The following is a 26,755-nucleotide window of genomic DNA, read 5'->3' as shown; positions in this document are numbered from 1 at the left end:
GAGACTTTCTCTGGTTCAGGACACTGATTTCGGGCCACATACCAACAGTGACTAAAATATGGAGAAGAAACCCTGAGCAGCATGGAAGTAAATGTAGTTAAATTCAAAGCCTGTGACTAAAAACAGAAACACACTCCTGGGTAGCCTTTCCTTTATTCATTCAAAAAATATTTATTTAACATGGATTCTCAATCAATATGCTACAGTGATCTTGGCCTGGGGCTGTTCTAGGGCTAGAGATGTATGGAAGAACAAGAACAGCAAGGTCCTTGCCTTCACAGATTTCTGTTTAGAGTGGCCCAATAGTGACCAGAGAGATTCCCTGGTGGCTCGGCTGGTAAAGAATCTGCCTGCAATGCAGGAGATCCCAGTTTGATTCCTGGGTTGGGAAGATCCCCTGGAGAATGGATAGGCTACCCACTTCAGTATTCATGGACTTCCCTGGTGGCTCAGATGGTAAAGAATCCACCTGCAATGCAGGAGACCTAGATTCAATCCCTGGGTTGGGAAGATCCCCTGGAGAAGGGCATGGCAACCCACTCCAGTATTCCTGCCTGGAGAATCCCCATGGACAAAGGAGTCTGGCGGGCTACAGTCCATGGTGTCCCAAACAGCCAGACACAACTGAGCAAATAAGCAAACACACAATAGTGACCAGAACCCAAGACATTCAACAAATGAACTGAACTGCAGAGTACATAAAAGAAGCCAACTCAACTCACTGCCCCCAAGTTAATTTAGTAAGTCATGAGTGCTTATTATGCACTCCAAACCCAAACACTATAGGTAACTAATATTAAGGACAGAAAGCATATGATCAATCCCAGCCATGAGTAAGTCAACATCTTCCTGAGATGACAACACATAGAGGTGTGAGCCAAGTGGAGAAATTGCCAAAGTCAGGTATCATAATCCGTCCAGATATCTGGCATAGCCAACAACTAGAAGGAATATGGCATTCATTTCCACAAAGCAGTTCAAGAGGGAAAGTTAAAAATTGCTACAATATATTTCAACACTAGGCACCCCTCCCCCAAATAAAAAGACAAAACCAAAAAACCCATGTCCATTTACCCCAAGAATGTTGATGATTTCCTTAGTCTGGCAGAAGTAAAGCTCTCTTAAGATTTATAGAAAAAAACAAAACTAATTAGCAGTGATTAATTATAAGAGAGCATGTTTCTAATCTGAGGAATCTTAGCCCAGTTTCTGGTTCCCCTCACCTATTTCTCTTCTTTGCCTTTAAAAATAGAGGTAAAGATAGGAGGAACTCGTTTTTCTGGTCAGGACCACACAGCATGCGGGAGCCAGGGGAGCTGGCTGGGGGCCGGTCAGGGCCTGGTTCCTTTTGCTCAGCCTTTGGCTGTAACCACTAGACCACACGTCTGCACTGTTTTCCTAAAGACCAAAAGGAAAGATTTTTAAAACCATATTAGAGAACGGCTTTGCTTTTCAGATTTTTTTTATTTGTTCTTGTGTTTTCTTCCAGGATTGTGGGCCAGGATTTTGGGGAACACACCTAAAAAGAATGTGGTCACAATTGTATCACGAGACTTCCTAACTTGACCACACTGCAGCCCAATTCAGCAAACCCAAAGATAATCTCACAAAAATGCTCATCTTGTTACACACTTCACCACAACCTAATTCAGTCCTCCTAATATTCAAATTGCTGTCTTCTGTCCATATATTTTTAACATTACTACCCTTGACTTTTATCACTAAACAGATATTACCACTTTCTGGCTTTAGGTTATAAGAGAAGGCTGCAGAAATCGGAGAAGGCAATGGCACCCCACTCCAGTACTCTTGCCTGGAAAATCCCATGGATGGAGGAGCCTGGTAGGCTGCAGTCCATGGGGTCGCTAAGAGTCGGACACGACTGAGCGACTTCACTTTCACTTTTCCCTTTCATGCACTGGAGAAGGAAATGGCAACCCATCCAGTATTCTTGCCTGGAGAATCCCAGGGACGGGGGAGCCTGGTGGGCTGCCGTCTATGGGGTCGCACAGAGTCGGACACGACTGAAGCGACTTAGCAGCAGCAGAAATGGACCTAAGAGCCATTCAATCATTCTTCCAATGAACAAAGTCATTTGAAAAAGATCTCTCTTTTATCGACTGCCTTTCCTGCAGAAAAAAAAAAAAAAAACTGAAACTACTTCAACCATTATCTCCACTCTCATGAATCACTGCCATGATATCTGAGAGAAGACCAACAGTAATTGATGCTGCTGCTAGAGGCAGAGGTCATGCTATGGAATGTCTATTAAGACCACACTACAGCCTCAGTGCCTTTAAACCAGCAACTACAATACAGATAATAAACACAGTAAATTGCACAAGGAAGAATATATGATGTGAACAGATATGGTGGAAGATAAAGTGACCGAAAGAAATAAATGTATTATAAGAAAATCTACAAACATGAGATGAACTATATATAAGAGAAGCTTCGGAAGACAACAGAAATATAAGCAAAAGTTATAAATTATCTCAAGAGAGAGAGGATATTGACAACAGTCCTCAAATCCACCCCAAGATGGGAACAGAGACAGGATGATGTCCTGATTTCAACTATCTGGATGTCTGCTGATGGTAGTATTCCTTTAAAAAGCCCAGCCTCTAAAGTTCCAGATTAAATGAAACTAAGGAGATGTGATAAGGTAGAATACTGGATTAGAAAACAAATTTTTTTTTTAGTGGGATAACTGGCAAAATCTGAGCTCTGTAAAATAATTAATAATGTTGCATCAATGTGAATCTCCTGGTTTGGTAACTATACTGTGGTTATACAAGATGTAACATTCAGGACATCTGGGTAAAAGGTACTCTGGAATTCTTTGCACTATTTCTGTGACATTTTTATAATTCTGAAACAATTTCAAAATGAAAAGTTAAGAAAAAAAGCTAATACATACACACACATACACATACAAAAGTATCAGTTCAATTCAGTCGCTCAGTCGTGTCCGACTCTTTGCGACCTCATGAACTGCAGCATGCCAGGCCTCCCTGTCCATCACCAACTGCTGGAGTCTACCCAAATCCATGTCCATTGAGTCGGTGATGCCATCCAACCATTTCATCCTCTGTCGTCCCCTTCTCCTCCTGCCCTCAATCTTTCCCAGCATCAGGGTCTTTTCAAATGAAGCCTCTGATAAATTCTTGACTTGCAAAAATATCATCTTGAAACAAAATAGGGAACTCTTAATTTGGCCTTAATACTGACTCAAATGAACAACTAACTGGTGACAGAAACCTTCAGATTTACAGTCTCACCTATGACAACCTCTGCAGAGGAGGTCAGGCAGTAGTTAACCTAGGATAGAAAATAGAGGATTTTCCAGAAAATATTAAATTATGTGTGTTGTTGCTACTGTTCAGTCGCTAAGTTGTATCTAACTCTTTGTGACCCCATGGACTGCAGCACACCACGCTTCCCTGTCCTTCAGTATCTCCCTGAGTTTGCTCAAACTCATGCCCATTGAGTTGGTGATGCTATCCAACCATCTCATCTTCTGTCACCCCCTTTTCCTTTTGCCTTCAATCTTTCCCAGCACTGCAATCTTTTCCAATGAGTTGGCTCTTTGCATCAGGTGGCCAAAGTATTGGAGCTTCAGCTTCAGCATCAGTCCTTCCAATGAATATTCACAATTGATTTGTTTCAGGACTGACTAGTTTGATCTCCTTACTATCCAAGGGACTCTCAAGAGTCTTCTCCAGCACCACAGTTTGAAAGCATCAATTCTTTGGTGCTCAGCCTTCTTTATAGTTTAGCTCTCACATCCATACATGACTACTGGAAAAATCACTTTCCGGATAGCTTTGACTATCTGGACCTTTGTCAGCAAAGTGATGTCTCTTCTTTTTAATATGCTGTCTAGGTTTGTCATAGCTTTCCTTCTAAGGAGCAAGTATCTTTTAATTTCATGGCTGCAGTTACCAGCTGAAGTGATTCTGGAGCCCAAGAAAATAAAATCTGTCACTACTTCCACTTTTCCCCCTTCTATTTGCCATGAAGTGGTGGGACTAGATGCCATGATCTTCATTTTTTTAATGTTGAGTTTATAGCATGAATCATGAGCTAGACACTGCTCTATGTACTTTACATACATTATTATATAAAAATAGGAGAAATATGTATGGCTGAGAAACATGAGAAAAGACTTTCAATTTCATTAGTAATTTGAGAAATGCAAATGGAACAATTTTCTACCATTAGACTGACACACACATGCATATATACACCTCTGTGTGTACTCATACTATGCAGTACTTGCAAAGGTGTGGAAAAACTGGGTATCCCTACAAGTCACTAGATGAAGTAAAACCTAATACTTTTCTGTGGAGAGAGCAATGTGCCAAAATTCGTTACAATATTAAATGTGCATATACCATTCAACTGGCGATTCCATTTGGTACGCATCCTAGAAAAATGCTCAACTAGGTAGACAGTAAAGTACAGATGAGGATTTCATGACATCATTGTTTATAATGAAAAGTTGAAAACAACCTAAATGTCCAAGACTGTCTACCAATCCACAATAAATCTATACTAATTCAAAAATACTACAAAATAGAAGAGCTTATTTCTAGATGTACAAATACAGGCATAAATACCCAAAGAAAATTCCAGAGAGACACACACCATATGTTTAACTCTAGAGAAGGGTTTCTCCCTTCCAATATGTCTAGGGATAGAAGGTTCCACAACCCAAGTAACTAATGCCAATGACAAAGGAAGAGTGAGAAACGAATGAAAGAATAAATGTGACTCACAGGGACAGTCTCTATTATTACGTTTATTTAATAACAAAATTAGCACATGCTGACTCTGAAAAATTCAAACCATTAAGAAGTCCTTCTCACAACCAATCCTATACCCCTGCCCAAGGTTAAGCTAAAATAATAAAGACAAAAATAATGACAGGAGTGTTAAGGGGGACATGCTAGAACAGGGGCTCAAGTCTAGAAAGGCAGTGATGTGAAGATGAAGTTGACAGTGATCTGAGACTTGCAGAAAACGCTAAAGACAATCTAATGGGGCTTTATGTTCTATGTAGACCCCAAAAGTGAACAAAGATGTGAGAATATTAAAACAGTGGGTCTGAGCAGGTCTATAAGGGTAGGTGGGCAATCACCAGGAAACCGCATAAATTTAGAAAAAGTCACACCAAACCAATACTTTCTTTTTACCTAGGTTCATTCATCTGATTATTTGACAAGTGGATACTGAACTCTTACTCTGTGTCAGACACTATGTATAAAAGATAAAAAAGAAAAACCTTTTGAAAAAGTGAAAATGGTCATGTCCTCTGGAAGATGGCAATCTGAGCGAGAAGACTGATATTAATTAAACAATCACATTAGTTGATGTACAACTAAAAGTTGAGACAGGGGCTCGGAAGTCAGAAAGAAAGTCTCTGAAAACATCTTTGCAAAGAAATGGAGTAATGAGATGCACAGAGAGCATACAAGGATCCATGAACTTCACCAGCAAGGGGAAAAAATAAACCTTTATTTATCTTAGTCTCTAACTGAAATTTAGCTTTTTCTTGAAATATGACTGTGGGCAAGCACCACATTAGTAGTATCTGTGACTTTGTCACCAATAGAAATCACAGATATTTCCATATAACATTACTATCATTGCAGGTAACTTGAAATATTATTTATAGGAGTTGTCAGACCTGTCTTTGTAAGTTATTATTTACTGTGGTAATAAAGAAGCATATATTTTATCACAAATGGTTTTAATATTTTCATAACTATTTTTCTATATTTTTCCTTTGTAAGTCATATATTTTATATGTTTAAAAACATTACTCTAAGAAAGATGTGGTAATATATACAATGGAATATAACTCAGCTATAAAAAGGAATGAAACTGGGTTATTTGTAGAGATGTGAATGGACCTAGAGTCTGTCATACAGAGTGAAGCAAATTAGAAAGAGAAAAATCATATAGTAACACATATACATGGGATTTAGAAAAATGGTATGGACAAGACTATTTGCAAGAAAGGAATAGAGACACAGATGTAGAGAATGAATGTGCGGGCATGGAGGTGGGGTGGGGGTGGGATGAATCAGGATGTTGGGATTGACATGCGTGCACTACCATGAGACAAATGCTCAGGGCTGGGGCAATGGGATGACCCAGAGGGATGGGATGGGGAGGGAGGTGGGAGGGCGGTCCAGGAAGGGGAACACATGTAAACCCATGGCTGATTCATGTCAATGTATGGCAAAAACTACTAAATTATTGTAAAGTAATTAGCCCCCAACTAAAATAAATAAATTTATTTAATTAAAAAAAAAAACAAAACAACAACAGCTAGCTAGTGGAAATCTGCTATATAGTACAGGGAGCTCAGCTTGGTGCTCTGCGGTGATCTAGATGGGCAGGACTGGAGGGAAGATGGGTAGAAGGAAACCCAACAGGGAGGTGGTGGTGGTTTAGTCACTAAGTCATGTACAACTCTTGTGACCCCATGGGCTGTAGCCTGCCAGGCTCCTCTGTCCATAGGATTCTCCAGGCAAGAATACTGGAGTGGGTTGTGATTTCCTTCTCCACAAGAGGAAGGATGTGTGTGTGTGTGTGTGTGTGTGTGTGTGTGAGTGGGTTGTGATTTCCTTCTCCACAAGAGGAAGGATGTGTGTGTGTGTGTGTGTGTGGCTAATTGGAAATGGTCAAACAGGAGATGGCAAGAGTGAACGTCGACATTCTAGGAATCACCGAACTAAAATGGACTGGAATGGCAAAGTCCAATGCTGTAAAGAGCAATATTGCATAGGAACCTGGAATGTTAGGTCCATGAATCAAGGCTAATTGGAAGTGGTCAAACAGGAGATGGCAAGAGTGAACGTCGACATTCTAGGAATCACCGAACTAAAATGGACTGGAATGGGTGAATTTAACTCAGATGACCGCTATATCCACTACTGTGGGCAAGAATCCCTTAGAAGAAATGGAGTAGCCACCATAGTCAGCAAAAGAGTCCAAAATGCAGTACTTGGATGCAATTTCAAAAATGACAGAAAGATCTCTGTTTGTTTCCAAGGCAAACCGTTCAATATCACAGTAATCCAAGTCTATACCCTAACCAGGAATGCTGAAGAAGCTGAAGTTGAATGGTTCTATGAAGACCTACAAGACCTTCTAGAACTAACATCCCAAAAAGATGTCCTTTTCATTATAGGGGACTGGAATGCAAAAGTAGGAGGTCAAGAAACACCTGGAGTAGTAGGCAAATTTGGCCTTGGAGTACAGAATGAAGCAGAGCAAAGGCTAATAGCGTTCTGCCAAGAGAACGCACTGGTCATAGCAAACACCCTCTTCCAACAACACAAGAGAAGACTCTACACATGGACATCACCAGATGGTCAATACCAAAATCAGATTGATTATATTCTTTGCAGCCAAAGACAGAGAAGCTCCATACATCAAAAACAAGACTGGGAGCTGACTGTGGCTCAGATCATGAACTCCTTATTGCCAAATTCAGACTTAAATTGAAGAAAGTAGGGAAAACCACTAGACCATTCAGGTATGATCTAAATCAAATCCCTTATGATTATACAGTGGATGTGAGAAATAGATTCAAGGGATTAGATCTGATAGACAGAGTACCTGATGAACTGTGGATGGAGGTTCGTGACACTGTACAGGAGACAAGGAGCAAGACGATCCCCAAGAAAAAGAAATGCAAAAAAGCAAAATGGCTGGCTGAGGAGGCCTTACAAATAGCTGTGAAAAGACAGGAAGCGAAAAGCAAAGGAGAAAAGGAAAGATATACCCATTTGAATGCAGAGTTCCAAAGAATAGCAAGGAGAGATACGAAAGCCTACCTCAGTGATCAGTGCAAAGAAATAGAGGAAAACAATAGAATGGAAAAGACTAGAGATCTCTTCAAGAAAAATAGAGATACCAAGGGAACATTTCATGCAAAAATGGGCCCAATAAAGGACAGAAATGGTATGGACCTAACAGAAGCAGAGGATATTAAGAAGAGGTGGCAAGAATACACAGAAGAACTGTACAAAAAAGATCTTCATGATCCAGATAATCACGATTGTATGATCACTCACCTAGAGCCAGACATTCTGGAATGCAAAGTCAAGTAAGCCTTAGGAAGCCTCACTACGAACAAAGCTATTAGAGGTGATGGAATTCCAGTTGAGCTATTTCAAATTCTAAATGATGATGCTGTGAAAGTGCTGCACTCAATATGCCAGCAAATTTGGAAAACTCAGCAGTGGCCACAGGACTGGAAAAGGTCAGTTTTCATTCCAATCCCAAAGAAAGGCAATGCCAAAAAATGTTCAAACCACCACACAATTGCATTCATCTCACATGCTAGTAAAGTAATGCTCAAAATTCTCCAAGCCAGGCTTCACAGTATGGGAACCGTGAACTTCCAGATGTTCAAGCTGGTTTTAGAAAAAGCAGAGGAACCAGAGATCAAATTGCCAACATCCGATGGATTACTGAAAAAGCGAGAGTTTCAGAAAAACATCTATTTCTGCTTTATTGACTATGCCAAAGCCTTTGACTGTGTGGATCACAATAAACTATGGAAAATTCTTAGAGATGGGAATACTAGGCCACCTGTCCTGCCTCTTGAGAAATTTGTATGCAGGTCAGGAAGCAACAGTTGGAACCGAACATGGAACGACAAAGTGGTTCCAAATCGGGAAAGGAGTACATCAAGGCTGTATATTGTCACCCTGCTTATTTAACTAATATGAAGAGTATATCATGAGAAACGCTTTGCTGGAGGAAACACAAGCTGGAATCAAGATTGCCGGGAGAAATATCAATAACCTCAGGTATACAGATGACACCACCCTTATGGCAGAAAGTGAAGAAGAACTAAAGAACCTCTTGATGAAAGTGAATGAGGAGAGTAAAAAAGTTGGTTTAAAGCTCAACATTCAAAAAACTAAGATCATGGCATCTGGTCTCATCACTTCATGGCAAATAGATGGGGTAACAGTGGAAATGGTGACAGACTTTATTTTCTTGGGCTCCAAAATCACTGCAGATGGGGACTGCAGCCATGAAATTAAAAGACACTTGCTCCTTGGAAGAAAAGTTATGACCAACTTAGACAGCATATTAAAAAGCAGAGACATTACTTTGCCAACAAAGGTCCATCTAGTCAAAGCTATGGTTTTTCCAGTAGTCATGTATGGATGTGAGAGTTGGACTATAAAGAAAGCTGAGTGCCAAAGAATTGATGCTTTTGAACTGTGGTGTGGAGAAAACTTTTGAGAATCCCTTGGACTGCAAGGAGATCCAACCAGTCCATCCTAAAGGAAATCAGTCCTGACTGTTCATTGGAAGGACTGATGTTGAAGCTGAAACTCCAATACTTTGGCCAGCTGATGCAAAGAACTGGCCCATTTGAGAAGACCCTGATGCCGGGAAAGATTGAAGGTGGGAGGAGAGGAGGACAACAGACGAAGAGATGGCTGGATGGCATCACGGACTCAATGGATGTGAGTTTGAGTAAACTCTGGGAGTTGGTGATGGACAGGGAGGACTGGCGTGCTGCAGTCCATGGGGTTGCAAAGAGTTGGACACGACTGAGCAATTGAAGTGAACAAAACAAAGCTATAGCTGATACACTTTGTTGTCTAACATTATAAAACAACTATACCCCAATTTAAAAAAAATAAAAATATTACTCTGAGAAAGGATTTAAAGGCTTTACCTGATTGCCAAATGTCTTCCTGGCACAAAAAAGATTAACTGGTCCCTCAGCTAAATTCTGTTGCAAGTAGGTAGATATGTATCTAAATGAAGCATGCAATCAAGGAATTAAAAATCTACCCACACAGTCTCAAGTAACGGAAGCAATACAGTTCGTGAAGAAAAAGGGGTTTATCCTCAACTCCTCCCCTTAGTTTTGACTCCAGTTTTTCAACAAGTATTTACAGAGTACTTACGCTGGGCCAGCTGCTGTGCTAGGCAATGGGGAAACTGCAGCAAACAATTGAAATTTCTATTAATATGGCCCTTCCTCATACTGGTATCCTCATTACTCATCAAGATAATTGGTGGACAATGTACACGTGTTTGCTAAATGCTGAAAGAAGAGTGTTTAAGACCTGAGTAAGCACCACCAGGGTGTTATTAAATCGTAAGGTTCAAGCCAAAAATCTTCTGGCTATCAAAATTTCCATTTCTTAGAACAGTTTCATCAGCTCTCCATCATAAAACAATTTCACTTGATCTCCTCTTTTTTCCCCAACTCACAGCTCAGGCGCCTCAATTAAATATTCTATGATTTTCATAGGAAACTGTTCTGCTAAAAGACATCTAACCAAAGAGAACAAGGAAAGACATGACAAGTACTACGATTGTTTTAAGACTTGAGCACACTGGTGATAGAATATGCATTGTTATAAATTCTACCTATATAAAAACAATGATATGATTCAAAGGTGAAGCTTACAACCAGCTTCTTAGCTCAGTAAGAGAAAAAGAAACAGAAACAAGTGACATAGAGGTTTAGTCCAGTTTCCTAGCAGCTTGGGACCAAGTGGGGGGCTGAGGTGGGGAAATGGAAAGTAAATTAGGAACCTCACTTTCAGACGATTTATCACTTCACACTATGTGATGTTACAAAGACAGCCTTCACAAAATGGACAGAAGTATTCCTCCAAAACCCCCTTCCAATCATAAAGAAGTGAGACCTGCATCATTACACAGGAGCTCAGCAATTCCACTCCTCACCTTCTTAACCATCCATACTCCTTTGATCACTTATTTTTTTAAGAAAGGAAAATGTAAGTTTCAGCAGTAGAGTAGTGAGATGAGCTGAGCATACAGCTGGGATTACAAACTGCCAGGCCTGGGCTGCATTATAGCAAATAAGGCTAAACATCATTACTGCATGCTCCTCCAACTCATAGCCTGAGAGTTCAGACTGACTGCTAAATGAAATCACATTTTCCATACTAGTGAAAACAGTTCCTGTCCTGCACTTTGGTGAGCCTGGCCAGGGTGACTAAATAAACTCTGTGTTCAAATGAGCTGAGTAATTTAGAAAAGGAGTTAGAAAGAGAATCCAGGTGTCTGGATATCTGTCCTTCCTCTCCAAAAAGATAATGGTATGAATTAACATTTAATGAGCACTTCACATAAATGTTGATCCTTATAAAATAATCTTATAGGACGATACTATTAATATCTCCACCTTGTAGGTAAAGAAACATGCTCAGAGAGACCAGGTCATGTCCTAGTATTAGAGAGCTATTTGTGGTGAAAAGGGATTTAAAGCCTGGCTGCCTGAGCCCACATTTTTAACCACCATGACATTCCGCCTCTGATTATGAGATCTCATCTGAATGGTCATCAATCTCACTTTTGCCTTTAAAACACAGCTCACTCTTTTGGTTACTGGGTGCAGAACATAAGATCCAATGCAACTGCTGCTTCCTATGAGTTCCTGAAGAACTCAGGGGCTGGAACTTGGGCTTAGCAGAGACAGGCAAGAGAAGGGCAGACCGTTCAGTCTCAAAGTCCACAAGGACTAAAATAGAACATTTCTTTAAAATGGAGGTCAGCAGGAGGAAGCCACACTGTCTTGTCCACTTACTAAACAAGTGGTTTTTCCTTAGTCCCTGATACTTTTTCCTTCTTCTGCAGCAGCAGCCCCAACAGAGGAGCTCCATTTAAAGGGAGGGTAGAAGCCATTCAACTATGTGCTTGTGCTTAGTTGCTTAGTCACTCAGTCATGTCCAACTCTTTGTGACCCTTTGGACTGTAGCCTACCAGGCTCCTCTGTCCATGAAATTTTTTCTGGCAAGAATACAAGAGTAGGTTGCCATTTCCTCCTCCAAGGTATCTTCCCAACCCAGGGATTGAACCTGAGTCTCCTGTGTCTCCTGCACTGCAAGTGGATTCTTTATACACTGAGCCATTGGGGAAGCCCCCATTCAATTTTGGCTTCCTAATAATTCATCAGTTTATGAGTTGTAGTACTTAATAAAACATCACAGAGCTGAAAGCTAAGAGATATGGATTATCCAACCAAGATCAACCAATGACTGGCCCTTTTGAGCAGTATCCCCACTTAAATAAATAAGCGTGTGATACTGACCTGGGTGTGGGCTTCTTTCTGTTCCACAAGTAGGAGCTTGAGCCATATGAAATCACCAATATCTGACTTTCAAAAGGGGCAATTTCATGGTTTCAAACTAATACATGTATTTACACACAATCTTTGATGCTACACCACCTGTTTCTTCTCCTCCTAATTCCACATAATTCTGGCATCTGCCAACTATTGAACTTTCTGGTTATCAAAATAGATTCAAGTACTGACTCAAAGTGGAGAAACATTTAATTTTACTAAAGAATCCCTGGGTGTGAAGGAAGACTAATACCTCTAAAATAAGGAGGTAAGAGAAGCACTTCCAGAGATACCACTAATCACAACTACGGGAATATATAGGAACACAGTTCAGAGAGGTCCAAGTTCTGAGACTCTGGGTTACCCTATTAGTTCCACTTATGTGCTGAGTCATCTTTCCATAGGGCAGAAGGTTGGGTGTATGTATTCATAATGACTGTACTGATTCTAATCTGCTTGCTTAAATGTACTGAACAAACTTATGAGCGATATACAAAGAGAACAGGAGAGGGAACTTTAGTTATAAGGAACAGAGAAAAAAGGAAATTTGTTGTCTCTAAAACTTCTCCTAGTTGCAATATTTATGCAACTTGCACTAAAGTTGTATATCCCATTTAATACAGAAAGTCTATTCTCAAGCTGAGACAATGGCCATAGAATATTAAAATCAAAGCTTATGTGGCTGGAATGTTGACTCTTTGGCTTGTCAACCCACATTTAACAGAAAGTAAAGAAAATCCAGCAAAATCATTTCAAAATTTTATCTGACTAGCTAGTTGCTGAGTTCTTAAAAAATATCTATGGGTCTTTTCTTTTCTTATCCTACTGCACTGGCTACGACTTCCAGTACCATGCTGAGTAAGACTGGTAATGAGAGTGGACATCTTTGCCTTGATCCCACTCTTAGGGAGAAAGTATCCCTTAGGGAAAAGCACTGAAGTATGATGTTCATGGTAAACTTGTGGTTTTCATTCCCAGCCAAAAATCAAAGAACAAGCTCTCTGAATAGAAAATTTAATGGAATATAGATATCAGAGTTGGATAAACTGTGTCATTTTTGCCTATTTCATGTATGACTACCACCCTTCCTCATAACGGTGCTTTGATTTATCCCAGGAGAAGTCAACCTTCCCTCACCATTTATACAGTTTTCATGCAGCGGGAAGATGAGCCACACTGTCAATTCACCTGTCCCATGTTCTGGTCCAAGTATTTAGCCCACTAAAATTCAAACATGGGACTTCCTGGGAATTATTAAGCAAAGCTCTCCTTCTACTAGACTTACAGAGCAGGGATTTCAGTCCACGACTGAAATTTGGCCTTCTACTTGTTTTTATAAATAAACTTTTATTGACATGCAGCCACACGCATTTATTTACATATTGTCTATGGCTGTTTTTGAGCTCCAATAGCAAAACTGAGTAGCTGCAATAGTGACCCCTACAGCCTCCAAAGCCTAAAATATTTATTAATACTATCTAGCCCATTACAGAAAAAGTTTCCTCTCTTCTGTTCTTGACAATAAGATGTAAGCCTGGAACAGCTAGAAAGCATATCACTACTACATACAAAGAACCTCTCGGAAATGAAGCCAGTACAAAAGAAGAAACTGATTCCAAATATTATGGAAGCCCCTGGTTTCAGACGGGCCAGAACTATTATACCCCAATGTTTTTAGTTATATAAGCCAATAAATTCAGATTTTTCTCTGGGAAGTTTAAATTGGCTTTCCCTCATTTGAATTAGAATTCATTACATAGATTAAAAACAATAACGCTCATTATTGAAACACAACTCTAATTTCTTTCTCCATTATATATCCATCAGTAACATAAAGACATTCAACTTTTCTTTAGACTAGCATGTCACTGGTTGGTAAAAACTGTAATTTATTTAACAATTAGCTAAAACATTATTTAAAAAAAATAAAATTGACTTGGAGTTCATAAAGGGTTTTTTCCCGACCAAAAAAAGGTGTTACTGAATGATGAAAGAACAAAAGGATGGAAACCAAGATTACGAAGTCCTTCAATTAAAAAAAAAAAAAAAAAACACTGAGTAATCAATTACAGAACCCAGCTCTAAGTATAAAAACAAAAGATAGGGGCTGCCATTAACATCTCCCTGAAGTAAAGGAAATATTCGAAGATCAGCTAGAGAAAAAGGTTTCTGCTCCCTTACCAAAGCCAAAATTCCCAAGGGGACAGACCTAACTAAATAGGGAGATGGTGATTAAAGCAGAGTTGCTAATTGTCTACTGGGTACGTAGCTCCCCGTAATGCTCCCCAGAGGCTCTCAGCAATGGGAGACAAAACTAGGCCTAATATTCCTGCCAACTACACTGTCATCACATGCCTCCATTTATGTGTCTCTTCAGGATACTTAAAAGCACACAGAGGTGTGGTTTTCAATGCAAGATATATGTTACTGAGAGGAAATAAATTTACATTATATTTGGAAAACAAATATTTTGTGCTTCAGCTTGTTTTACTATGCACATTCTGGAGCATGGAGATGTGTCTCTCAGAAGCACACTTTTCATCTGCAGAGGCCAGATGTTAATCTACGGGGAAACGAACGTGGTTTATAAGAAAACCAAGTATAAGCAGACAGAGAACAAACACCAAAAGGTGGGAGAGGGAGGCGGGGAGACTTAAAATGCAGTGCGTGAAGCAATTTAAGAACTCCAGCTTATTGGAGGGAACACACACACACACACACACACACACCCCTACCCACCCCAAAGTGGGTTTTTTGTTCATACAAAGAATAGTATGCCCTGACAGGAATTTTCTTCCTGGGTATTTCCTGCCCTATGAGTTAAGAATCATTTAAGAGAGTCACAGAAAGTAATGTAAAAATTAACTGAGTAAGGATTCTTAGAAGGCAATTTGATATTTTATCTCTATTAAAAATGAAAACCAAAGACATTTAGGGCTAGATACAGGTTCTAATGCTAGCTTTGCATTGTGGTGGAAACTGTTAACCACCCCACAGTTTCTGTTCTTCCTCCTTGAAGTGGTAAGATCCCCTGGGCACTGGCTGGAGCCATGGCTGCCTATCTTCAGCCTACTTTTCTCATGCTCCTTTGTAGATGAATGTGGCCATATAACTATTTGGGGGGCAGTGGAAGTGGGGTAGGCATCTTCTGGATCCCAGATGCTCTCATCTCCATTATCTGGCTGAAATATGGAAATAAATGGAACATGGAAAGCCATGGATTGAGGATGGCACTGATACTGACCAGGATTCATAGCCTTTCCCAATCAACAGAAATTGATTAGAGGCCAGACAAGAAATTCACGCAAGGTTTTATGGGCCTCTGTGCAGCCAGCAGGGGAACAAGAACAAGTAACAGCTTCCCTTACTTGCTCCCTGAGGAGGTGGGAGATTGCTCCTTATATGTAGAGAGGGTAGAGGTGTGTTGAGGGATTGGGCTGGAGGGGTGGCTTAGGTGGTTCTCTCACCCCTTAGGTGGTAGTGTGTGCAGGAGGCATGTGCAGTACCCTGCTTTTGCTCCCAAATCCCTGCTTTTGCTAGTTGCTCTTCAAAAGTGGCAGTTAGGTCTTCTGGTCTGTTTGTACCTTTTGTCCAGAATCTGCCCCAACTGAGCGAGCACTCAGTTATTTTTAGTCCCTTATAGTTTCTTTGTATTCTGTTGTTGGAGGACAGGTTTGTCCAGGTGCAAGCATTGCAGCAAACGGTCCCAGGTCCCAGTCTGTCTCAGCAAAATGACCCTGTCAGGCATAGACTGCTCACTTCTGAGCTCTGTGAGGGAAATAAACTTCTATTTTAATTAAGCTTTTGCACTTTGAAGTCTCTGTTATAGCAACCTAGCCTGTGCCCTACTAATACAGCCACTTACTATCTGTACAACTTGGATAAGTTATTTAACTTCTTCTAAGCCTCAGTTTCCTCATCTGTGAAATGGAATCGTAACATTTAGTTTGTTAGGTACTAAGAGGAATAAATGGGTTAAGAGATGCTATGTGCCAAATCTGTGCCTTACGGACACACACACACACACAAACGCTCAATTAATGGTACGTGATAACAGCAGAGCTCAACACTACTTAGGAAACTGCTTTGAAAAGCCTGTGACATCAAGCACCTATTGTGCTCACAAAGCCCTGAAGGTACAAATGTATATCTGCTTTTGAGCGAGCTATCAAAAGTTATCAGTAAGAAAGTATTCAGGGAAAATGAGGGGTATCCTGTACTTTAGTCCAGGAGAAGAACTAAGATATGTTTATTTAATTAACTAGGTTTAGAAAACTGCACCTAAATCTTTAAACAGTTCTCTAAATCTCGCTCTGTATTATTAAATGTGATACAAATACTAGTTATTTTTCTATGCTTAGTTGACTATAATGAGCTCCATGTTTGGACACAAAATACCTCAGTAGAAAATGACATTAATCAACACAGATCACCTAACCAGAGCAGGCTGAGAAAGAGACACACAAATGAACTAGAATCATCCATACTGCACACCCCGTGTGATGCACAGTTCTATAGTCAATGGAGGCTACGCGTGCCTCATGTCCCTTGCACATATTTCCCTTTTTTGACAGTGCCTTTGTATGTGATAATTATTGGCCCAATTATTGGCCCTCTGACAGTGTGAATTCTTTTTATCTTTTACCGGTGGGACATGGTTAGACCGTACTCTTACGACTTCTGTAACCTTGAGATTTGCTGAGTACTGGAGCTGAGATCCTTGGCCCCAAGTTAAGATGACAACTCTGACTCTAGGGACTTCCCCAAGGTTCTTCCGTGGGTTTTACATGTCACAAGATGCAGGAAAACCACAAGATTACATCACCCAGTGGAGACAAGCACCTCTGAAACAGGAGGATGGATCACATTTTAGGCTTAACTCCTTTCGTGGACCCTGGTAATCTCATCACTTATAGTGGGATGTGAGCCAAGTATAGCAATGGGAAGCTGAACCAGAGGGTGATGACAAGATTCTGCATCATCTGTATACACTTTTATCATCATTTAATCTATTAAAATGGATCTGAAGTAATGCTCTGCACAGCACTTTGTGGGGGTATTGATGAGTATTCTGTAAATCGGATTGATGGTGTCTCCCTCTAAGAGTCTTCTGGGCGTTACAACTGCCTTGGTGAAGGGGAGGGGTCTCTGGTCTGATGTGACATCATGCAGGACCCATACCTTAGACTGAGAGGCCAAAGATCCAGAATTGCATCCACACAAAAGCAATATCAATATCCAGGAACATTAGTCCAGGAATAAAAAAAATAAAAATAAAAAGCCCCTCTGGTACACTGGTCTCGAGAGCCCAAGGTTTTATTTAGAGCAAAAGCAAAAATTGCTGCACTAAGGAAGCAAAACAACTCGAGATCTTTATTCTTGCTCTACTTCCCTGAATTGTTACTTACAGGTTCCCTGCCATCCATGGCTTCCATCCAGAGTCTTCGGTCCTCTTCAGACAATGCCTGCATGGTGATAAGCCCAGGCCTATGGGGAAACAAGGACATGTAAACCCAGTGCCACAGATGAAGGTTAAGTCTTGAAGAAACACCCACAGAACCGAGTCAAAGGCTACTAGGGTTAATGGCATGCAGAGAGAGAGGCACCTCTCAGCTTTTCAGAGCCACCTTCCAGCCTCAGAAAGCAAAGTCATCACCCCAAATCCCTCTCAGTAAGCCCACTTCCCTCAGGAAGGTGGCAGGAAACACAGAAGACAGGACTCTACATACAGTTAAGTACACAGAGGAGTCAAGTGATTCCCTTTGGCCTTGTTTGTTCTTTGAGATCATATTCATTTCTCTCCCCCAAAATGCTACCAGAGTGCTTTACTCCAAGTAGGGGTACAATAAACATGTACTAAAGTGAAGATAGGGCTTCCTTGGTGGCTAGTGGTAATAAATCTACCTGCCAATGCAGGAGACTTGGGTTCGATCCCTAGGTCAGGAAGATCCCCTGGAGAACGAAATGACAACCCACTCTAGTATTCTTTCCTGGGAAATCCCATGGACAGAAGAGCCTGGCAGGCTACAGTCCATGGGGTTGCAAAAGAGTTGGACACGATTTAGCGACTAACCAACAACAAAAACTGAAGAGAATTATTGGACTCAATAAAAAGAGATGGAACATCCAAGTGGAGGGATCCTGTTCAAATATCTAGTCCAATGGTTCTAAACGGCTTTTGACATGAAAAAGTTTTATGGGGTAATGGGCATTGTACTTATGATTATATTAAATGTACACAATAGTTCTAAATGAATCTTTAGCACAGCAGGTACTAAGTTCTTTATATACATTAGCTCTTTTCACTCTCTCCCTGAAATCTTCTTGCTCTTTCAAACTGAGCAAAGACCCTCCAGAAAGCATGCACACAGTATTGAATAATGTTTGCTGTGTACCCCTAACAGATGTCACACAAGAAGAGGGGTGCACCACAAAAAGGAACTTGGGAGAAGGAACTACAAGCCCTCTATGCTCATTAAGACAGGAATTCTTGACTTAAGGTCCAAGGATGGGCCCCAAAGAGTCTATGAGCCACCCTCCCTCCTCCAAATGTTTGTGCCTTTTTTTGGACAAATAATTCAAACTGCCTATCAGACTATGAAAGGAGACTGAAACCCACAAAAAGTTAAGAATTAATGACTCATATCCTCATCTTTAAAGTTTGAGAAAGCCCAAAAGGGAGGCAGAGATCCACTGAGCAAGAATTAAGTCTGCAGCACTGCTCAGGATCACAGAAGGTACAGGGGACACACACATGAACTCCATGATGCCTTGCATAGCACAAGTCTGGGCCCACAAGCACCTAAGCCTATTTATTCAATCCACTTATAGATGCTGTTCTAGCTGCTCCTGGCTTATTTCCAGTTTCAATGAACATGCTAAGTCTACTTATATTGAACATATTTTAAATATCACATTTGTTTTCATTCATCCTTCCTCAACATCTCCAAAGAAAAAAAGTTTTCAAAGATAGAAGCATGGAGGCTTCCCTGGTGGCTCAGAGGTAAAGAATCTGCCTACAAATGCAGGAGCCGTGGGTTGGATCTCTGGTCCGGGAAGATCCCATATGCCATGCAGCAACTGAGTCCACACACCACAACTACTGAGGCTGTGCTCTAGAGCCAGTGAGCTGCAACTACCAAGCCCACATGCAACAACTACTGAAGCCTGCATACCTAGAGCCTGTGCTCAGTAACAAGAGAAGCCACCACAATGAGAAGCCCATGCATTGCAACTAGAGAGCAGCTCCCACTCTCTGCAGCCAGAGAAAAGCCCACACAGCAATGATGACCTAGTACACACCAAAAAAAAAAAAAAAAACACCCGTATCTAGGGGAGGCTGGGAATGAGGGGCACTGGGGAGGGAGTATGAGTGTGGGAGGTGGTAAATGAGAGGGTGGGGGCAGGGAGAAGAAGAAAGACCAGGAGGGAGTAACAGCGGTGGGAGAGACGGGGTGTGTGTATGTGGCTGGGGGTAAGCAGGTGGATGACAGGTAGGTGATGGGACAGAAACTATTCCCAAGAGGGCAGTCATTCTTGTGAAGGTCACAGTGGATGCTAGTATCTAGACCCAATGACTCAAAAGGCACAGTGATTCCCTGCACAGGGCAGGGAACACCTCCTTCTCCCACCATCGTCAGCCCATCCAGTGTGGCTGACCTGCTGGGTATCTGCAGACTGCTAGCAGCTGCAGCCCGGTGGCTGGGGGCTTGGTGGACTGATTCTACTCTTCTAGTTTAAAGCACATACAAAGCTTTAATAGCTTTGAGATGAAAAGTCTACAAAGCTGCAGTCCACTGTGGAAGTCTCCAGCCCCTGAGCCTGAAATCTGAGTGCTGCTCTCAGTGTTGTTGTGCCCGGCCATCAGGCATGCCCTTAGCATAGAGGTACCCAGCCCAGCCCTGCCTCACTGAACCTGAACTTCTGCGCTGTGTCTGAGAACTTAAATTTTAACCGTCATCTCAGGTGATCCTGAGGCACAGTTAGCTCTGAAGCCCCTCTGCCTACCCAGACACCCTGTTTTTCCTTCATGTTCTCCCCACACTGGAGAGCAAAAACACCCTACTCTCCACACTGGGGTAAAGCTACTCTCTACACACCAAAGTGTCTCAGTTCATTTCCTGCTAGGTGTTCATCAGCAAACAATGAAACCACAATAGCTTCCTAGCAGACTAAGATCTCAGGGACCTCGCAGATGTCACATCAACTTTATGGCAAACAGTGTGAAATTTCCACCCAGAGTAACAAAGAGGAAGTTTAAACAAACTCAGAGGCTATTAAGGGTGGCCCATTTGGCGTTAGTAACCAGGAAAGTCAACAGGATTTGTTTTTATTTCTCGAAGAATATCAAAAGATAAATTCTTTTCCACGTGTGATTTTGTTCTCCTTTTTTTTTGGAGGGATGGGGTGATAGAGAGCTGAATAGATTTAACACACCCGGTACTAATCCTATCACCCCAAGTTCAGAAAACTTTCTCTCAGCCTCATGTATGTTAATATCTGGATCATAGTATTACACTATCCTTTCTAAACATGTAGAAAACACTCACTTGGCTTCAAGTTTTCTTTATTACAATTTAAACCACTAGTACATAAATCTCTTATGTCTGTAATTCCTAGAACCAAGGTAAATGGGTCAACTTTATTTTGGAATCACGTAGTCACTTCCTTTTCATATTCTATGCCCCTGCTAGACACCATACCTCAGAACAAAAGAAACTGAGCAAAACTCTCAATGACCTTACACATTCCATGTCAGTCCCTGTAAGACAGTACACTTTCATTCAGGTATCAATTTAGTTCATGTGTGAAATGCATCTGGCTTTTCATAACAAAAGTGGAAAGAAAGACAGGGAAAGAGACAGAGGACTCATGAGGCAGGAGTGTGGAATGAGGAAAAGAAAATATGACACAATAAAAGGAAAATGGAGTAAATGATCAGAGCTCTTTTCAGCTCTGCAAATAACTGTGGTCCTCAGATACAGAGAACAAACTAGTAGGTAACCAGAGGGGAGAAGAGTGAGAGGAGAGACAAAATAGGTGAAGGGAATTAAGACGTACAAGTGACCAAATAAGTCGTAGGGATGTTATGTACAGCACCGGGAATATAGTCAATATTTTATAATAACTTCGTATGGTGTGTAGTCTATAAAAAAAAATCACTGTGTTGTACACCTGAACTAATATTTTAAGTCAATTATACATCAATTAAAAAAAGAATTGTGACGCCCATCAAACAATAATAAAAAAACTACAACAATAATAACCCAACTCTGTGTGCCAGGTAGTATGTTAAGCACTATCTAGTAATTAATTCATTTCATCTTCACAGCTACTTCATGAGGGAGAGATATTCTCATTATCCCATTTAGCAGATGAGAAAACCAAGGCACAAATAGGTTAAGCACTTTGATCCCAGTTACAGAGCCAGGAACCAAACCACACAGTCTAATGCTTTGCCCTCAAGCACAAAGCTATGGGAAACATGGAGATACTGCAGCTGCCAGAGAGCTTCTGTTGGCCGTCAGAAGGGACTAGATCCTCCTGCAAGGCCTTTAGTGAGCTCCTGCCTAGGATCAAATGAGGTCGAATGATTAAGAGCTCTGTGAAACCTAAAGTGCTTTATAAATATGAGGGCTCAGAACACCACTCAAGGGAAACAGTCAGTTCAAAAACAGGAATCCAATAATGACCAGTGTGACTGTGGTTTACATTCTATAGCAGTGGGTCTCTATGTTTTTTTCTGCCTAAAAATATCCAAGAGATGGAAAGGCAATGAGTTTTGCGTTTTGCAGAAGAACACAAAAAGCACTAATCATAAAAAATAAGGATAAATTTGGACTTCACCAAAATAAAAGAATGTCCAGTTATCAAAAGATACTGAGAGAGTCAAAAGATACTACTAGGAGAGTAAGTGAAGGTGTTTGTAATTTTTATCTCCAATGAGACAAACATCCAGAATATGCAAAGAATGTCAACAAATAAGAAAAAAAAAAAAAAAAGAACAACCCAATTAATAAAATGGATGAAAGACTTTCATAAAACAGGACACACAAATGGCCACAGACATAAGAAACAGAAGAGAACATGAAGACACATCAGGGAAATGCAATTAAGACCACAATGAAATAATGAAAATAACCCTTCTGAATGGAAAGCATTCAAAAGACCACCAATAACAAGTACTGGCAAGAATGCAGAGTTCCTGGAACTCTCATACACTGCTGGTGGGAGAATAAAGTGATAACACCACTTTGGAAATATCTATTAAAACTAAACCTATGCCTTATGATCTAGCGATTCTTCCTCTAGATATATACGCAAGAGAAATGAGCACATGTCTACCAAAAAACACATTTGAGAATACTCAGGTTTATTCATAATGGCCAGGTTTTGCAACAAAAAGACAAATATCCATTCACAAGACAGTGAGTTGTTGTACATTTAAAACAATGGAATACCACAAACAATAAAAAAGACCAACGACTGTTACGTGCAACAACATGAATAAATCTCATAGATATACTAATGAGGGAAAGAAGCCAGATGCAAAAGACTACCAACAGTGGGATTTCATTTATATAATGTTCAAATTCTTGCAAAAGTCATCTGTGCTGATAGAAATCAGAATGGTGATTTCATCTTGGAGAAGAATTATGGGCAGTGATTGGGAAGGTGCCCAAGAAAACCTGCCAGAGTGACAGAAATGTTCTATAACTTGACCTGGGTGGTCACACAGGTATGTGGGAGAATGTGTCTGTGTGTGCACAGTCATTAAGATATAGACTTAAGATTTATGCATTTTATTCTGATTATACCTTAATTAAAAAAAAATGTTTTTAAATACCCAAGATATACCACCTGTCATCTAAGCTTACTCGTCATTCTGACTTTAGTGCTTCCTAGCAGACAAGTAATTGAATGACTCTATGTTATTCTTTAAAAAGCAGACAATAACAGTACCTACCTCATGGGGTAGTTGTGATGGCTAAGTGGACTATGTATAAGGCATTTCAAAATGTCAGACACAAAGTAAGTGCTCCAAAAATTAGCTGTTATCACAGGAGCAAATGAGCAGCAGGTCAGTGGAGATGACAAGTGTTGGGTAGCGTCCAAATTATGGAAGGAGAAGGGCAGATTAAAAGGGGAAAGAAAGAGTCACAGGTGCTTCTGATACACATGATCCCCACCCCCCAAACACTGTCACACACCACTGAAAAATCACACCTCTACCACAAAGCAAGCCAGGCCAAGGGCTGACATACAGGCTCTGAGATCATGGCCATTTCCTTTTTCCTCCTGAGTAAAACATCAAAGTGGCCTACTTCCCCCTTTTGGAATTAATGTCTGATCACTGATAAGGGGTCTTCAGCAAATACTAGAAAACCTGCCAGAGTGTTCCCACTACCCACCAGAGGAGAGAAGAAACAAATGATTTACAATCCTTTCTAGAGCTCAATCCTAAAATTCTACTTCAAATACAGTACCTCCTGTTCATTCTGAGCAAGTCCTTGGTTGGTGCTCTCTCTGGATCCTCTTGAGACGCATGAATAAGGATCTGCAATTTTCTAAGCACCTTGCCTCTCACACTACTGGGGTGATGCAGAAAATAGTTATTCACCTATCAAAAGGCAAACTGCTACCCACCACCATATCTCCTTTCAACTCTGGTCTCCACAAAGGGTCCACATAAAGTAATACATCATTTATTAGCACATCCAAGAACCTGGGACCACTCATGTCAGCTCACAACCTTCTCACCAGCCAGGAGCAAGCAGAATCACAACCAGCCCTGATTTCAGGGTTGCCTGACAGCCTTCCTACTCTAATCTTATTCCTGAATCTGAGTCAACAATGGTGATCTCAGTGGCTTGGCAATTCACCCGCTTCCTACTGGACCAGGAAATGCTATTACTAACTCACTCCACCCCACTGAAACACACTCAGAATCTAATAGTACTTTTCTTTCTACATTGACCTCCAAAGATCTAGGGCTTACTCATTCATAAGACTATAAATCTTCTGCTGGCAAGAGTTCATTCCCCAGGTTCTATCCACAGTGCTACACATATAAGGGTTAAATTCTGAGTAAAAGGACTGTGGCATCCACAGAAACACATGTTCTCACAGCCTGTGTACAAAACCTGCCTCACTGTGCTTAGATAGGAAGACAGAAGAAAACAATGAAGGTCTAGAGAACAGGTTGCCAGCCACAGGTAAAGAGAGACACATGAGTGCCAAAGGAAGTGGTCCTTTGCTTTTCAAGCGCTACTGGCAAAACTGATCCTTAACTGTTCCTTGGCAACTACAAGCATGCAAGGTTTCAGTAGATCTTCATGTTACCAAACATATGGCAGATCTTCAGTACACAAACTTATGGACAAAGCAGAATAATCCTGGAGAATGACATCTCTTCCGTGTGTATATGAGATTACAGAGTCAAATATCTATAGAGAGCAGGCATGTAAGCAAAATGAGGAAAACTGGATAAGATTCTCTCCTGCCCCAAGGAAAATAGGGGTGGTCTCATTTACCTTAAAATGTTCAGCTCATTATTTTTTCTTTTGCACTTTTGCTTTCTGATAAAGTCACAGAAACAAAAGAGATTTCCCTTTATGGGAAAAACAACACTACAAATACAAGGCAAAATGGCAGCTGTCCCCTGTCATCATGGTGGGGGACATCAGGGCATGGTGGAGATTGTCGCAAAGTAGAAAGCACATGCCCTACCTAAATGAGGCATACTATATTCATCTACCATTCAAAAACTTATGAATCTGCACAATTTGCATGTTCTGAGATAAATAACCATTGGTGGTCCTTGTGCATTACATATGCTTGCACATGAGAAAAATACACATGCCAGAGTAACCTGCAGTGGGCTACAGGTGAGAAAAGACAGACATGAGAGAGAAACCAGACATTGCAAACAGTGGCCCACCAACTGCAGCTAAGGTTTATTGAGTGTTGATTATGGGCCAAGCACTGGGCTAAGGATGTGGCTAGCATTATCATTTGTTCCTCGCAATGAAGTAGGTACTTTCATTATACTTTCTAAAGAGAAATACTGCCAATTGCTTCAGATAATTTCCTTCCATTTTTACTTTAAAGGAGAATGAAGTCATGAAACATCAGGAAGCCCAGACAAAGACATCTTTGGCACAGTAAGTTACATGGTCTTTAATGAAACATACAGACTGAGTGCCAGTTATGCGCCACAGGCACCAAGGACCTAAGACTAAGCAGATCTCAACACACACCACCAGAAGAAAGCACTATGCATTGCCAGGACGAGTAACCCTCAGGGGGAATGCAAACACTTGTTATTTTGATAACAACCTACGGAAAAAATATTCTAATTCTAAAAATCTTCTAGGTCATTTATCAATCCTTCTTAGGATTCTATCTCATGATGAACAGACATGCAGGTAAGTGGAGTTTACACATTGAATTGTCTCCTTTCTTCAGACTCGTGTAATAGCAAAATTTTGGTTTTGATTCTTCAAAACTAAACTCATTTTATATTTAGAAATTAGCAAATAAACTGGTATATTCAATCAATAAAACTCCAAATTTCACCATGTAGACTAAAGAACAGAAACAGGATTAAGTAATAGAAATAAAATAAATATGGTTGCCTTATTTCACACCACAGTCCGTTAACCAGCATATCGCACTCTTACTTAAACCAGAATCAAACAGCAAATACTCTCTCATTTAACTTTTTAAAAAGGAAAAAAAAACAAAAACAGCAATTTAAAAAATACATGAAGTCTGAAGATTCTAAGAACTTCTCAACTAGCTTATTTTATGGAACAGTCAAAGAGCAATTCAGAAAGTACAATATTTCTCCCCACTCTACCCCCACCCAAATCATGGAAGTCAGAGCAGGAGAACACCCTCTGAGGAAGGAAAAAGCCATTTCCTCCCTGAAATGTCAACGGCACTGAGACCAGCACTCTAACCAACCAGCAGGAAGGCAAAATCAAATATTATTTCAAACAACGGGTGAGAAAGGGAGGGGAGGGGAAGTTTGAAACCAGGAAAAATGGATTCATCTGCTGCAGAAGATAAAGGCAGACTGCACCAAGAAGGAAAAGCAGAAATGCCTGGTTCTCAGCACACACTGGACAGTCCCAATCACTCATCTGTTTTTATCACCAGCCTCGAATAAGCTGTCCCTGAAATAAAGAGCCTGACACTTGAGTTCAGAAAGTAAGGTAAAATGCAATGTTTAAACAGAGGCTGCACCAACTGAGCATGCTTGCTTCTGCAGGCAAGCAGGTATGAAGTGATCCATCATAGAAGGGTGGGAAGGAAGGAATTTCTAGGGAAAGAATGAGTCATTTAGAATGCCTTTCCTTTAAGAGGTAATATTCACATGATGGTTTCTTCTACAGAAACACACGTCACACACACACCCTGACTACTAAATGTCAGTGTAGAAAGGACAGCTCATTTTCCACTGGACCAGCTAACAGTTATAACATGTATACAACACTGCCATCTAGAGGCTGAGTACTGAAACAAAGTCTGTTACATAAGATGATCCTTTTTGGAAAACAGTCTTATACTCGCAAAACATCACAAACACACACAAACAAATGC

General features: G+C 40.7%; 1 protein-coding gene across 50 annotated transcripts in view; it reads right to left on the bottom strand.

The window, feature by feature from the left end:
* The window catches only part of ARHGAP26 (Rho GTPase activating protein 26), a 556,769-nt gene that overhangs the window by 266,160 nt on the left and 263,854 nt on the right, over positions 1 to 26,755 (bottom strand). For all 50 annotated transcript variants that reach the window (XM_081504651.1, XM_081504686.1, XM_081504653.1 and 47 more), the window contains one exon: positions 17,557 to 17,635. In XM_081504651.1, coding sequence (XP_081360777.1) covers positions 17,557 to 17,635 — 79 coding nt within the window. The remainder of the gene's footprint in view (positions 1 to 17,556; positions 17,636 to 26,755) is intronic.

Source organism: Giraffa tippelskirchi, chromosome 6, assembly GCF_054371585.1.
Source record: "Giraffa tippelskirchi isolate mGirTip1 chromosome 6, T2T-mGirTip1v1.2.pri, whole genome shotgun sequence".
Taxonomy (NCBI): Eukaryota; Metazoa; Chordata; class Mammalia; order Artiodactyla; family Giraffidae; genus Giraffa; species Giraffa tippelskirchi.
This window is presented reverse-complemented; position numbering and strand designations above follow the sequence as displayed.